The sequence below is a fragment of the Dermacentor variabilis genome, chromosome 11 (assembly GCF_050947875.1).
Source record: "Dermacentor variabilis isolate Ectoservices chromosome 11, ASM5094787v1, whole genome shotgun sequence".
Classification (NCBI taxonomy): Eukaryota; Metazoa; Arthropoda; class Arachnida; order Ixodida; family Ixodidae; genus Dermacentor; species Dermacentor variabilis.
Genome location: NC_134578.1, coordinates 33,726,615 through 33,742,435, shown reverse-complemented (window position 1 = coordinate 33,742,435; position 15,821 = coordinate 33,726,615). Strand labels below are relative to the sequence as shown.

The 15,821-nt window shown below is 43.9% G+C and overlaps 1 protein-coding gene across 1 annotated transcript; it reads right to left on the bottom strand.

The window, feature by feature from the left end:
* Positions 1-5,658: 5,658 nt before the first annotated feature.
* Positions 5,659-13,026, bottom strand: LOC142563202 (retinol dehydrogenase 7-like). Its single transcript, XM_075673752.1, has 5 exons — positions 12,894-13,026; positions 10,658-10,864; positions 9,264-9,449; positions 7,557-7,689; positions 5,659-5,998 (listed from the first exon to the last, which is right to left on the bottom strand). The coding sequence occupies exons 1-5, from the start codon at positions 13,024-13,026 to the stop codon at positions 5,659-5,661; spliced, it is 999 nt and encodes a 332-aa protein (XP_075529867.1).
* Between the last annotated feature and the right edge of the window lie 2,795 nt (positions 13,027-15,821).

Here is a 15,821-nt window from a genome sequence, read left to right as displayed (position 1 = left end):
TGCTATATATAGCGTGTATCTCAATATAATTTACATATGAAATTAAAAAAAATGAGTGAGTACCGAAGTTCAGTGCGCGTCGTTCTCTTAAAGTGGCGTCAAGCGCGATACCAGCTAAGGTTGCTTTTTGTAATGCGTTAGCATTAGGAGTGCCAAATTGTATGTGTGTGAAGCATGGGAAGCCTACCATGCGCTTTAGGTAGAGAGAGGATGGGATAGTTTAGAAGAGCGTGTGTATATAGTAAATTATGGGGCTTTATGTGCCGAAATCACGACATGATTATGAGGCACGACGTAGTGCGGGACTACGGACTAATTTTGACCGTCTGGGGTTCTCTAATGTGCGCCAAAATCTACGCAACCGGGTATTTTTGCACTTCGCCTCCATCGAAATGCGACCGCCGTGGCCGGGATTCGATCCCGCAACCTCGTGCTTAGCAGCGCAATACCAAAGCAACTAAGCAAACACGGCGGGTAGCGTATATATTTGGAGCAACCGACGGGGGAACACTCCGGACCCCCGTCATTGGCACTTCGCTCCTCGAAGAGGCAGGAAATGTGTCGAGTGAGCTCGTGAACAACACTTTGAGATGTGGTGAACGCAGTTTAAATCCATGCATCTAGGACCTCAATAAAGTGCGACGTAATTCCCTTGCATTTCTCTCGCATTTAACGCTCAATCGCCACTCACTCTTTATTTTTTCTTTCTCCAGTATGCCGGAAACATTTAAGCTTTGGCATAGAATCATCATGCGAACATCGTGCTAATGCGAACGTTACTTACAGTGATGACGCGAACGTAGCTAGAAAGACTCGCATATCATAGGGTCCTACATACTGCCGCGAAATATTGTAAGCCCTAATGGGGTCTACGTGGTGTCACTGATATCACTAATGAGAAAAAGGAAAAAAAAGAGCAGTGGCTGCCGTTCTGCACACTGCTGACGTTGTCTTCAGAAAACGGTAAAATTCGCTAATTTCAGCCTTCAGGATTGGAACCCGGTACTGCTGACTCACTGAGACAGAAGCTTACCGGTTGAAAAAAAAAACGACAAAGCTGACAGTGGGCAGCGCCAGGTTGTGTCTAACTGCAACTGGAAGCTTATAAAGCTGGAACTAAGGGAAGAATGCATGCGTGCTTAGTGGACAGTGTCGTCAGGTTTCACATTAAAACTGGTACAACGCGTGGAGTCACTGTGCGTGACGTAGTAGGCAGTCAAATGAGTACACATCCTCGGTTCGACCGCAAAGTTGTGCACTTCTAAAGACCTCTACTATGTGTTACACTGTGCATGTTCGTCACGTTTGATCAACCATGCGTGGTTACCTGTAGGCTGCAACAGAGCCATTTTCATGGTGACGATTCGTGCGCTGTTGCTGCTCACCGCAAGGTCGCAAGACAAAAGTTATACCAGGGTCACAGGCAGGCTGTCATATAGCGCATTTTGCTGACATTTTCTCAGGTTTAAGGCTATCCTCGCTGTCGCAAGGACTTCTGTGCCCGAATTCGGTTCACCTTCAACGGGGTCGATACAAATCAAATCAGCCTTATTTCTCCACCAGAAAGGCGCAAAGGATTACAGGGATAAAACTGCTCTAGGAATCTTGACAGAGTCCTTGAAAACCCCTGTACGTTAGCAGGTACTGTCTTTGATGGTACCTACAGTTGCTAAAAAGCACGTCAGAAGGCTCGGTTTTGTGTATTGGTGTTGATGAGATCTTATCGAAAACCTTGCAGCACCACCTTAAACAGGTTGCGAGATGGAAATACGTGGCAGCGTAAATTTTTATTTGGTTGCTGCTGGGTGTGCATAGCTTAAGGGCTACGCGTCAGCCAATCAGAGAAGCGATCATGCAAATGCACGTATCCATGCATCGTGCCCCAAATACGTGTCATAACTAGTCATACCATCTCTACACTCTAAAGCATCTGAGCACACATTGTAGCTCTCAATGCATCGTTAATGTATTGCGATACTCGTTTCATTTAGCGCCAGAAAGCCCGAAAAAATATCACACCGAGGAAGCTTAGCAGCACTTTATTACATTTATCTCTAACCACGGATACTACATTCGTAAACTCAAATGATTAAATGTTATTTGAGGTAAAACACATTAGTAGAGTAAATTATTAATTAACAGCTGTATGTTCTACGCTATCCCAGACTGAAAGTTCACTTTAGTTTGCCAAGAACGCTACTACGGCTTTTACATTAAGTTTTACACGCTATCAGCGCTTTGAGGTATCGAACTCAAATTATCGAGTGGGATGCGTCGGGAATTGTTCGGTTAGTCATCAATGTCGTCCGGCCAAAATGGCTACTTCCCTGATGTGACTAAAATACAAGTGAATGATAATAATTAATATACGAGAAAGAGTTCAGGCTAACACATATGTGGCTCCCGAGAGACTGTAATGGCTCTATTTGACTCTTTACTTCATCATAGGGCGTCGGCAGCCTCTGCCATTTCCTATCACGACATTGCGGAAACATGGAACGCTTCGCCTGCCACACAAACGAATGTGAAAAAAAACGCATCACGGGTGAGGCCAATAATTAGTCCGAGCCTGCAACAAAAAGTTCTTATTTTCGACGTAATGGCACGCGTTACTAATAATCACTTTGGGGGCTCGGCTGAGAAACAGAGTGTTAATGACGGAAATGCATTAAGCATAGCCTTATTATGCATGCAGTGATGGCGCTGCTATTACAGCAGCATCAACCGACACAATACACACTAAGGAAAGAAATAGGCGTAACATCACTTCCCTCACAACTTTAGATCAATAGGAAAGTATCCCTCCCTTTTCCGCCATTTATGTATGTATGTATGTATATATATATATATATATATATATATATATATATATATATATATATATATATATATATATATATATATATATATATATATATATATATATATATTAGTCATATCAGAAGAAGCCAACAAACACTGACACCAAGGACAATATAGGGGAAATTACTTGTGCTTAATCAACGAAATGAAGAAACGATAAATTAATGGAACTTAAAGCGGATGAAAAAAGAGCTTGCCGCAGGTGGGAACCGAACCCACAACCTTCGCATTTCGCGTGCGATGCTCTACCAATTGATGATTTTTTCATCCACTTTAATTTCCATTAATTTATCGTTTCTTCATTTCATTGATTAAGCACAAGTAATTTCCTCTATATTGTCTTTGGTGTCAGCGTTTGTTGGCTTCTTACGATATATATATATATATATATATATCAACGAGAAGAAAGGGGCTTAACCAAGAAGCCCGATATTTATTAGTCAAGATGTACATAAAAACAAGTTTGCTGTAATGCACATTAGGCAATGTTACAAACATTTCAAAGCAATTAAGTGAAATGCGCATCACTAAGCGAAAAAAAAGGGAGAACAACTCTGAGATTTTGGAGGTCGGATGATAATGCCTCGAGGGTATGGTGCTACCTACGCATTACCTCTTATGGATGTTGGCCTGCATGAAGGTAATAATTTTTTACACAAACAGGGTGGGAGTTGCCGGCTAAAAAGTCTCTAATTTTGCTATTTTACTAGGCACATCAACGATTTCAATATATGTTCTGAAGACCAACTGTTGGGCTTCGCGAAAAGGTGGTACGTAATCATTGCTTTCTAGGTGTGCTATTTGATTGACCTGGCGATAAAAAGTACTAGCTCATAATTTTACATGATTCAAAGAAATAAAGTGATCGATGTCGTATAAGTGTTGTCACACATGGCTGGAGCACGATGAGAAAGTTCTACGAAGACATTATCGCGCAGGACGCCTACTCTATGGTGAGTAGAAGTGAGATATGATGCAGGTGACTGTTTACAGAAAGTTTAATTGTAGTACATTGGAATGATGATGAATTTTATTGAATGTTTAGAATACTGCACTTATTCATTTATAGGGCGTATGACACGTAAACAATGAGCAAGCAATGAACAAACCTTTGTCGTTTCCCTCCCCCCGCGTCTCTGCACACAACCACCCCCACCGTTACATACAGGAATGGTTTATGCTCAGACTTCGGCGGTTGAAGTTGGCTATTTTTCCCGCAAGACATGTGTGTGCAATATTTTACTTCTTTTTCTATACACCGCTTGTTTATTGGAGTGGCGAACAGATCGTCTCAGATAAGTACTAGGGTCGTGGGACTGAATTCCGGAATGCGAAAACACCCTTGTAGTTAGATTCAGGGGCACGTTAAAGAACCCTGGTGGTCAAAATTTCCGGAGTCCTCCACTATGGCGTGCCTCATAATAAGAAAGTGGTTTTGGCACGTAAACTCCATAATTTATTTTAATTTTTAACTAGGGTCGCTTTAACTAATTAAAACGCTTGAGTTCTATTATGTAGCAAAAGAAATTTAGGGATATGTGGCAGTTATATAATTCATTTGATATAATAATTTTGCGGAAGCCCGCAAGGTGGAGAGAAACAATTAAGGGAAAATGAGACAGCCACCCAATAGCAGCAACTGCTACAAAGAAAAACCATACGATTTTCTCGAAAGAAAGGCCTCTCAGTTGAAGTAAAATTCGTCCTGGTCCGGGACTCAAGCCCGGGGCCACCGGCTTTCAGGGGCAGCCGCTCTTTGTTTCCTTTGGAGCAACTGTTGCGATTTGGTGGATGTCTCATTTTCCCCTAATTAATTTTACAATTATTGTATCAATATAAATCGGGCGTTGCCCATGCCTTTATACTCAGGCATGTTCCCACCACGAGCCGTCACCACATAGAAATAAGTTAGCTCGGTGTTTGGCGTTGAGCCTTTCTGTTATTTAGTGCAATTTAAATGCTCGGTGGAGGCAGCTCGGCAGCACTCATTTGTTATTTGCTAATAAGTTAATGAATATGGGAAGTTAGGCCTCTATAGGGCGGACTATCGCAAAGTCCCATGTGCTATTACCAAAAACAACAACAACAACAACAACAACAACAACAGCAACAACAACAACAAAAACAGCAACAACAACAACAACAACAACAAATAAACAAACAACACACAAAGAGGACCGCACACGCTATAACAGAAGTCACAAGCGTGTAAGTAGTGTCACCACGGGCACGAACACTGGAAAGCATGGCCTAGTTTTTTGTTCCAATCACCACATCACACTTGCAGAATCTCACACCAAAACGTGCATATTACTTGTGGAATGCTTAGCACTCGACTGGCACTCGCACAATCCAGAGATGGCGCAGCACAGAGAGGCCGTTTTTGAGATTTCTGTCCACTAAGAAGTCACGAAGAGCACTGACGGCCCGCTCCCGTTTATTAGGGCAAGGCCATGCTCCAAGCAGTTTGCTCTCTGATATAGGGCTTTCTTCAAAAACGTTTGAACGATCACTCAGGCGACACCACTGTTGGTCATACTGTGGGCATTCTATGAGTATATTCCTCGTGCACTGGACTGCAGTGCTTTTTCAGCACCTTGTCCAGCAACCTGACCTTCTTTCATCTTGAGAAGACGTACCAAGGGCCGAACTGCTGAAACGAAGAGGAAAACTGCCTGTACTAAATAATATGGTATCCGGTTAGTACTTAGGCTTCGCTCCCTTATAGGCGCAGTATAACTTCAAGCACCTAAACAGTCCAGGCAGGCCACCATGACCACCGCGAAATGCATCTGTCTATGCCTTGCGCCGTGCAGCCCGTGCCACCTTGCGGATCATGTGGACGAATTCGTCCGTCACTTCGGCCGGAGCCACTTCGTACAGCCGGCGCAAGAGGATGTCCTTGAACCCTCCGGCTCTGTAGTAGGCCTTGGGAATGAGGTCCCGCACGGCCGATTTCATGACGTCCACGGCCTCTTGCAAATCGTCTCGCATGATGGACGCGTACAGAGTGTCCGATGACTTGCGCAGACTTCCCAGGGAGTGGTCGCTGATCACGCTGCGCACGCTTGCAGGCAGGAGACTCAGGTCACTTCGCAGGGTCTTCGCCATAGTCTCGTGGTTGGCCATGGGAGTCCTGATACGCGTGAGTAAATAGAAGATGCACTGATGAGGCTTAAAATACAGACTTTCAGACAAATAAAACAGAATTCAAAGCACTCGCTTTGATTACTAATCGACGTCGCTTTACGGTTGTGTGTTGTAACGGGAACTGGAATGGCTGTAAAGTATCCAAGAAAAGACTGTTTGCTCGACATATATAGGGGCGTGTGCGGCAACACCACGCGCATACTCACGTGTGTGCGAAGTACATTGATATTGTTCTTGACAGTTCCGTTCGACATTTCATTTACCTCTTCACGAGATGTGTGCACGTGTGCAGAATTGTACATTCCAAGACAGTGCACGGAACGCGAAAGTACTGATGTAGATAACGGCATTTAAAATGTGCCACAAGCATTTTCAACACTTCTGATTGGACTTGGGCTACACGTTTGAATAATATATGAAAAATGCTTCAGTAGAACGTGGGTGTTTCGTCTCGCTACCAGCAAGTCGTCATGTAGAGTGTTAAAGTTTTCTTCATCGTTTTTCACAATGTTTAGCATCCAGCATATATATCAAGTGGCTAGATGAGTGCCTTCCCAGCAGGGTGTCCGAATGAAATGTTTTCTATTCTGCTTTTAGTTTCGATCCACTCAAAAATTTCCATTCCGGTTCTGCTCCGGAACGAATAAAAGTCATCCATAGCGGTTCATAACGGTTTTGGTTCGCATGCGAAAACTTTCGAAGCAAGGTAACAATAAAAACATAGTATTTATTTTCCTCAATAAGTGAATTATGAATACTTAGATCACACTCAGTGTCTTGAGCCGAGGCGCTAAGCATGATCTCAGGAGCAGCACGTCATCGAGTGTACTCGCCGAAATGCGAGGCCGCTGTTTTAATAAAACGAGCACAAACGGACGATAAATCTTCGGTAACAAAGCGTTGCACCCGTAGAGAACAAAGCGATGAGCTCTTGCGTGCGCAAGCCCTGGATTTCGATCCGATGCCTATCTACTACTGCACCGAGTGGCAGGCTTGGGTTAGAGGAGCGTTTGACTGGCTATCGCTCGCACTATCCCTCCCTGAGATGCGTGCTTATGCGGATGCCTGAGAGACGCGCTATATCTCATGTTGCCTGACGTCAGTTGTTTCGGATTGCCGACTTTCTCCTCGAACCGAAAACCGATAAAAAATATTTCAGTTTTACTACAAAACAAAATAATAAACAACGTTTTGTTTACGTTTTCGTTTCGTTCAGAAATTTTGCTGTGTTTCATTTTCCGTTTTTGTTTTCGTTCTGTTCCGACACACTTCTACCAAGTATGCTAGACAGGATATAATTTGTCCCCACATTTGAGGTTCCGGCAGCGAGCTTTCGCACGTAGACCACATTCTGTAAACATGACTAGCCACACCGAAGAATTCAAAATTCTAAAATCGTTCAGTGCAGTTTTGATTACAACGCAGATGCCAGCAATATGGTGGGACTAGAAGTCCAGTGAACAGAGTTAATCGGCACTTGAAGAAATTAAAAAACAAAGTACTGCACTGTATCGTTACAGAATGGCAGAACACCTTTCGCTCACCTGTATGCACCCGGCTCCACCGTGGTCACGTGCACTCCCCTGTCGTAGTACTGGCGGCGAAGGGAGTCCGCCAGCGATGTGGAAGCGTGCTTCGACATGCAGTAGGTCATGGAGGCCGGCATTGACATTCGTCCTGCGGCAAAGCACACGAGCATGGCATACAGATACAAGCTAATGTTACAGGAAGGCATGTCGACGCCGCAGACTTTCAGCCCGAGTGGGAACCGCGAAATAGTGCGGCGTGCATTTCACAGTGTCCCGCAGTTACAACTACTTGGTAGCTTCAGCGGTGTGGCCGTTGTACTGCACCGACGGCTAAATTACGGAGTCCAATGTCCCGAAGCAGCGCACAGTCTATGAGAGATGGCGTTAGTTTCAACTACGTGGATATCTTTAACGGGCACGCAAAGTGCGAAACACACGCGTCTTTGACTTCACCAAAATGCGGTAGCTGGAGCAGGAAATGGAATTAGCTACTTCGCACTCTTCGGAGGAACGGCACGTAGCATCTGAGCCCCGAACGCGGGTCACACCGATAATGATCATTGTGATCGGTCATAGTATACGTCTACAATACGTATCACTCGCTTACGCTTTCTGGCAGTTACTTAATCACGGCAAAATTTCGTATTGCGTGCACTTGAACAACAAAACTCGGGGTAAGAACATGGCTAGAATTCCCACTGGAGCTCTTGGCACAAAGCCGAATGTGACCTCTATATCTAATGCTGCGTTTTTGAGACTACACTCAAAGAAAAGTTTACACCCTTTGAGTCGTATCTTGCCACACAACAATAAGCGTCATCGGTCTTGTCCGCACTTTCTTTATTTATTGCTGCAAGCCCGGTACTCTCCAGTAAGGAACGGCATGCGCGTTATCAGCATGACATATCATTACCGACAGGAAAGTAGCAGCGTGGCGTTTTCAAGAAAGGAAACGCAAGCAGGGCAGATGACGATTATTGTTGTGTGGCAGATATACGCCTCAAAGGGTGTAAACTTTTTTTTACAGTGTAGCTTAGAATTGACATCGCCTTAGTACCTAGAGTGCTATTTTGGGCACTGTCAACTTCCGTCATGATGGCGTTTTGAGCCAATTAGAGAGGCCGCAGCATATCTATGGGCCAATCAGAGGGAACAAGAAGATGAATACGACAGTACGACGGAATTTGCCAGCGTTCATAGTAGCGCTCGCGGTGCACCAAATGATGTGTTCCAATTATGGCTCTATTTAAAGACAGTTTTCTTACTGCTAAAAGGACAGATTCAAGCCCATGTAATGGAACGCATACGAGAGAGGCGTGTGTGACTTGACGCAAACTTGCGTCGACAAAGCGAAAGCTAAGGAAAGCATATATTATCGCTATATTTGAACACTTTACATCAACGAACCTATGAAGAACACAACGTAACTTACATTAAGTACACAAAGACAGCGTAACTAAACATTTCCTTTAGTAGAGGCAATCTCCTCGCCTAGTTTTCAAGCATTCTGCTCAGATGTGGTCTTGTTTGGGCAGGAAAGTGGCCTGCATCTTTTTCTGCTGTCCTCGTAAAGCCGTCTGTTTTGCTGGCTTCGTCCGAATTGGAATGTCACTTGAGACGCCGCGCGGACCTGATACTGTGTGGGATACTTCAGGAGGACAGTCGCTGTCGGCTTGCTGTCTGGTTAGCCGCCTACACAATCCGCATGTCGCCCGCACTTACCTAGAAGACTGGTGACAATGACGAGTCTGCTGCCGGGAGTCTTGCGCATGAGCGGAAGGAACGCCCTGACGACACGGATCACGCCGAAGGTATTCACTTCGAACACGTACTGTATGCGGCTCATGGGCTGCCACTCAATGTAGCCGAGACTTGGAACGCCGGCGTTGGCCACAACAGCCCATAGCTCTGCGAAAACGAAGGACGAGGTGGGCGGGAATCACTCACGGCCAGACAATGCAATGCCCCATGAATGAGTTCCTATTCCTTAGGAGTAGGCGTACACTCTGATTAAGGGTGACACCTTTAAAGCAAGAATATGTCATTTTAATAAGCAGCGGCCCTCTTTGTCGTAATTAACTTCATGAACCACGGGGGCTTTGAAGTTTTTGTTATCTTTTGTCTCATTAGATCACGTTCGTTTAGGGTAGGCTTGAAAGGTTAGACGGCGATTATTAAAATTTGCAGCAAAACTAACACACTTCATGGCCAGGCGTCGTGCTATGCCACGTGCTGCTCTAAGGCACCAGTTGCGACAGCTGCACATTGTTGGGCCATCCTAATTTTATTCTTACTGATGTAACGTTGAGGCCGGTAATTACTTTGCGTTTGACATAAATATTGCGGCATGTAAAGAGTGCCAAATACCGTTCAAAATGGGGAAATGCGCGCGTTCATAAATTTCCAGAGTTCAGAGAGCTAACATGACCTAAGATCAAAATGATAATTTGTGTATGAAGGCAAAGCGCGTGAAGCGCGAAGACGGAGACGCTACAGGACGCGATTAGTGTGACAGCAAATATTCCTATAGCTATAATAACAATAATCAAGAATAACTCGTAATTTTAAAAATCGTAATGATGCTACTTCACTCTTTTCTCACTTTTTTAGTCAAGTTCCTTGACCCGTCAACCGTGGTAGGTATGGGCCAATACTTGGAATCATAATTATACTGCGGAAATTGATTCAGTTCATGTTCAATTGCAAAAGAATTCAAAGCTTGGTGAGTTGGAGAATATTCATAGTGCCCCTGCAGCGTGAAAATTACAACCAATGACAATGACAAACGAGCTCTGAGCGCTTGTTTGGAAGTTACTTGTGCCCTTCGTCCTTTGAAACTTTACCATGAAACCATGTTCAAGCTCATGGACTTTTTCGTTGCGACAATGATTGGTAATAGACTGCGACAGCAAAATCACCAAGTACTCTGTGGTAAGTGCTTAAAGATATCGATTTACACGGAGGTAAGATATCGAGCGCGATTGGAATTCGTGGGGAATTTGACAGAATGCAAGAAATAATTACTGAATCAATTTGCCTTCCTGAGAGATTTCAGCAGTTGAGCATGGTGTTCAGACCTAAAGCACCATCTTTATGCAAAAGAACTCAGGACCCACCTCTTTTGCCAAGGGTCATTTCCACGGCTTCTAATGCCGCCTCGACATCTTTATCTTTCGTAACGTCCATTTGCAGCACTGTTACGTTGGCCACTCCGCGAAGAATTTTGGCCCCTTCTCCAGCGGCATTTAGACACCCCGCGTAGACGAAGAAGCCTCCAGCTGCCAGTTGTTTAGCCAAGATGTGACCAAGACCGGTATCACAGCCTGTGAAAGAAGCAAATAATCTCGTGATGTACTACGACATTCCTATCCTTTATGTTTGTTACTATTATGATTCTTTTATTCGGCACGTAACAGTAATAACTAATGCTTACCAATAAAATGCAAAAATGCTTGTTTGGGACACTTGGCAACCCGTACTTTCTTGTTATACACATTTTACACCATCGTGCCATTTAAACAACGCACGAAAATTACTGGATAAGTTTACAGGAAAAGAAATGAGGTCTTTTCAATACTAGCACATATTTTGCCATGTAAGTTTCAATTTCAATATAATTATGCATACAATAATTGCATTTACCGAGGAATAGCCAACCAATTTCAGGATATTCAGGAAGCGTTAGCATCATGAGCTGAAATATTAGTAGAATTACGTTTTAAACAGGTGATAGAATACAATGAAACAAGGGTTGTTTAAAGTATACTGATTCCGTTCTTTGTAGAGCGCGTATTATTGCTACAGGAGTCGGAAGAGCTCTTAGAACATCGAGGGTGTAATACAGAATAGAAGAAACCAATGATTTTGTACACTACCTGTTGGTTCTACACAACCATACATAGGTAGTATCACATTGAATATGTCACTTGGATAGCTGTACAACGAAAGAACAAATTACGGGTCACGTTAAATTCCCAGAGAGTGTGACTCTCTGTGAATCTGCTTTGCAGACTGCTTTGCAGTAAGCTGCAAATGTCAAATTACTTGGCGTTAGTTTAGCTATTTTAGCTATTAGTACTTATTAGCTTTGTTCGCTATTGTTTTTACTTAAACTGTCTCCGGAAGCCCCTGGTCACAGAGCGAACGGGAAAGCAAAGTATGGAAAATAGTTTCAGAGCACACACACATGCATACAGTTTCGAAGGTGAGCAAACCAATTATCGCATGAAGTGTGAAATTCACAGTTGTACATTTGCGTGAGCATCACCTAACAACTCCAAAATCCTTATGTACGAACGCGGAAAGAGACAGTTTCAAAGACTCGCAGTGGTTACGACAGCGCATACTTTCGTAAGCAGGCCGATTCAATAACGTTGGCTCGAGTCATTCATAATCAATAAACTTCGCACACTTAGCTGAAACGAGGAAAAATAGTAATGAAATGGAGCGTAATAAATTAAATCATGTGTCACTTATATAACGGAAGGCTTGCACTAGGCGATCATAACAGGAAACCGCGATTTATTTATTAGCAATGCTATCCATAAAGTTTCAGTTGGCGTGGGCCGAGAAGGTAGAAGTGAGCCTTTGGCATTGACATCAGATCACCTTTCAGTGTTCGCCTTGCGACATCATGCCAAAAGCAATACTAACCTAACCCACCGTGGTTGCTCAGTGGCTATGGTGTTGGGCTGCTGAGCACGAGGTCGCGGGATCGAATCCCGGCCACGGCGGCCGCATTTCGATGGGGGCGAAATGCGAAAACACCCGTGTGCTTAGATTTAGGTGCACGTTAAAGAACCCAGGTGGTCAAAATTTCCGGAGTCCTCCACTACGGCGTGCCTCATAATCAGAAAGTGGTTTTGGCACGTAAAACCCAAAATATTATTATTATTATTAATACTAACCTAAATGAAAAGTTCATTGTGCTCAAGAGCAGCTTCCGGTGTTGTGTTGAGCTTCGTGGCTACAAACTTGAAGAAAGCATCGGTTATGTCAAGGAACGACTCAACGATGGAATACGGCATAGGCCCTGTAGCTAGGCATCACGCTGGGAAGGAAGAGGTCTGTACAGAAAATGCTGTATATTGGCAATGTCACTGTTTTCAGAGTCGTTTGGCAGAAGTATATACGAAGACTCGTATTTGACATGCTGGCTGCCTTCTAACGATGACTGCAGAAACATCACAGCAAAACTTGTCGCATTACCCTGTTTCTGACACAATACTCTTCCATCCCACATTAATCTTAGCATAACAGGGAAACGCATTCTAAAAGCGTTCTACGTGTTGGGCATGTGATGTTAAAACGACGTTGTACGAATAAAATGAGCAGGAAAAAGCACTCACTTACCTGTGACTAGAACGCTCTTGCCGTGGGACTCGACGGATTCATTCAGGAAAAGCCTTCGAATGTGCCACAGTGACCAGTACGACACAAACACTGCCAATGCTGCCAAGCCAAGGCCCGTGACGAATTCTAGCATATGATACGGCAGTCGCCAGCCAAGCAGCCAAATAAGGGCCGCAGTTGGCACCGCCATTTGAGTGACGGTCGCCATTTTCTCTGCTAGAAGTCCGAGGATGCAGATGGACAGTTATGAAATAGTAACCTGACAAATCTGCCCAGCAGCTGTCACGCCGTATTAATAAGTAAACGCTTCACAGCTTGGAATAAGCTGGAAAGACAAGGTCTTTGAGTTCCAGAGGAAACTTGACTATGCTTGAAAGCTGCGATGACCTTTTTGTCCCAAGGTAAGCAGTTCTGGGTAGCTCAAGAAAATATAAAAGAAACTATATTTAGTGACTAGAGATCTGGAGAGGTAATAATACGTAGGTTTCTGGTGCCTTCAGTTAGGATAAACAGTCCGAGCTGAGTTGTAAGGGCCGACAGTTCTTCACTCCTGCTCACAAAAGTCATGAATCGCTTTTCAGAGTGCTTGCTCGTCTTTTATGTTCTTCCCGCAGGGAAAGACGTGACCATAACAGCGTCCGAAGACATCTGAGGCTAGTAATTTGATGATATAACACGTGTACCGTAGTGGCGGTCACTTCAGTAGCCGCGTTCTCTTAAGTAGCCGGGACCATCTATGAAGCCGACTTGCCTGTTCTTAGTTGCTTCACAGCTTTTGAATTACGCTCTTGCAATTACCTCCGTATCTTTTTTGGAAAATCTGTTCTATTATACGATGATGCTTTCGCTCGGTAGGTTCGCCCCCTCGAGAAGCGAGAACCCAGGATATTGTTAAGGCGCTCTTTTGCTCATTGCTTTTTAAATCAGACCGTCAGCCCAGAGCCGGAACAAAAAGAATAGAGTCTGTGGGAAGCATACGAATAATCCTGTTCACAATTTGTCCGTGACACAGACTCCTTGAGGAAACCAGGTAGCGTCGGAAGGCTCACTTGAAGCAGTATTAATGTTTTGTCCTTATGTAGCAGGCCTCTGAGACGCAGGAGCCTTGTGGCGACCCTTTATGATAGGTTCTGCGCCATATTTGGGAATGTTTATGGCTGTGTCGGACAAACGCTACCGCTGTAGTTGAGTTCGGAGCTGTTGATCCGTGATGCAGAAGAATGACAGCTACAATGACTGTTCAGCACCCCATGCCGATATTTGTTCGAAAAACCAGCGTCTTCAGATTTAACCACCACGACATTGAGACAAATTTTCATTATTGCCACTTAGCACCTGTTTCGTCGAGCTGGCTGTGTTCCCAAACTTACTGTGCATTTATAAAGAGGGTGGAAACAGCCTGTACATTTTGTAAAGACTCACTGCAGAATGTGTAGCCTTTTTATGGGTTCGTTCTTTGACTACATAGCGTCTACATTCAGACTAAAGTACACATTAGCAATTCTATCTTTAATTTTTATGGTCTACATGCTTCCAAACGCACTCTTTGAAGTGTGCATGTGTAAAACTTTTCTACAGAGAGTGGGAGGTATCAAGTTTGCACACTCTCTATAGAAAGCCTACTCCTCGTCACCTGATTACCTGGAGTAGCCGGACAGGTTATTCACTACGCTAAGATCTACAGCCTTCTTTGAAATTGTTCAAACTCTCTATCTGTTGTGAGTATATTATCCTGATTCAACTCTACCGCACTTCGTCGTCTCAAGCGCACCTTATCCACAGAAAAAGAAAAGAGGGGATCAGTATCTCGGTGCAAGAAAATTGCTGTTTCGCTTATACAGCAAGACAGCAGCACGATAGTAGGCGCTGTATTAAACGCAGTAGGCCTTGCCATATTAAGCCTGTCTTTGTATTGTTTGCAGTACGTAAACATTCGCAGATTATCTTCGTGCTGTAGAAATCATGGCGAATATTATGTTGGAGTGTGCCGGTTACAACGACCAAAAGACACATATTTCAGTAGAATTAACTTGCTTCTCGAAATTCACTAGATCTAGGAAGCACACTAGGTCCTATGCCTTTTCTTTCAAATCAATTCAATCGTTAAGTTTTCCTCCCATTTGAACGAATTGACTTAACTCAAAGCTCTAACGTATCTAAATCAATACCATAACCACTGTCTTACCTGTACATAGCATTATCACATATTTTCGTGCCTTTTTTGCCAGCCTCCTGTTCTCAAGACTTTCCTGTACCCGATACCCTTTCTTATGCAGAGTAGCAATGTAGACACCTGCATGTAGGCCGGCCAAATTCTCTGTATTTCATAAAGGTGTTTCATTACTCTCTGTTTTTCCACAGATGCACGTGAGCAATCTGCTTTCAATAATAAACCTTTCTTCAAGGTGGAATCTTGGCCATATTCTATTTATTTGTGGAGATGCTAATTCCCTGGCGTGGACAAATGAACAGAGACCAATCACTTTGGGGAATAGTACAGATCAGTGATAGAGACACGGCTTCTGTTTCCATCTCCTTCACTTCAGCATCTCGCGTCTTAACACATGCTGCGTTAAAATTTCTTTAGCTTGGGCAAGATTTGGAGACCAGCTGTAGGGCGAGGCGTATTCCAGTCGGCTCTCCGGGCGCATTGATCTTTTGTGCATTAGCCTCGGCAGAAGCTTGATATTATGGGCAGAAAGTCTTGCACAATTCTCAGTTGTATCGGTTGGAGTAAACGTTTGCTGATGCGCGCGGAGCAAGTTCCTTCCGAGCAAAAGATGAAGGCGTCAACTTCGTTAATTGTTGAGGTGGTGTTTCTAGTCGTGAATTAGAAGGAGGTGGTCTATTTTTCAGGTCCTCTTTCCTAACCGGATTTTACGTTTTGCCACTGGCTCCATTTAATTTATTGCACCTCGGTGCTCGCTT

What these genes read in the sequence shown, in the direction of transcription:
- LOC142563202 (XM_075673752.1), bottom strand. Translation starts at nt 13,026, where the DNA reads ATGCTAGAATTCGTCACGGGCCTTGGCTTGGCAGCATTGGCAGTGTTT. An exon ending in AATGACCCTTGGCAAAAGAG is followed by an intron (nt 9,450 to 10,657) that starts GTGGGTCCTGAG and finishes TCGTTTTCGCAG; the next exon opens with AGCTATGGGCTGTTGTGGCC. An exon ending in GTGGAGCCGGGTGCATACAG is followed by an intron (nt 5,999 to 7,556) that starts GTGAGCGAAAGG and finishes CACGCGTATCAG; the next exon opens with GACTCCCATGGCCAACCACG.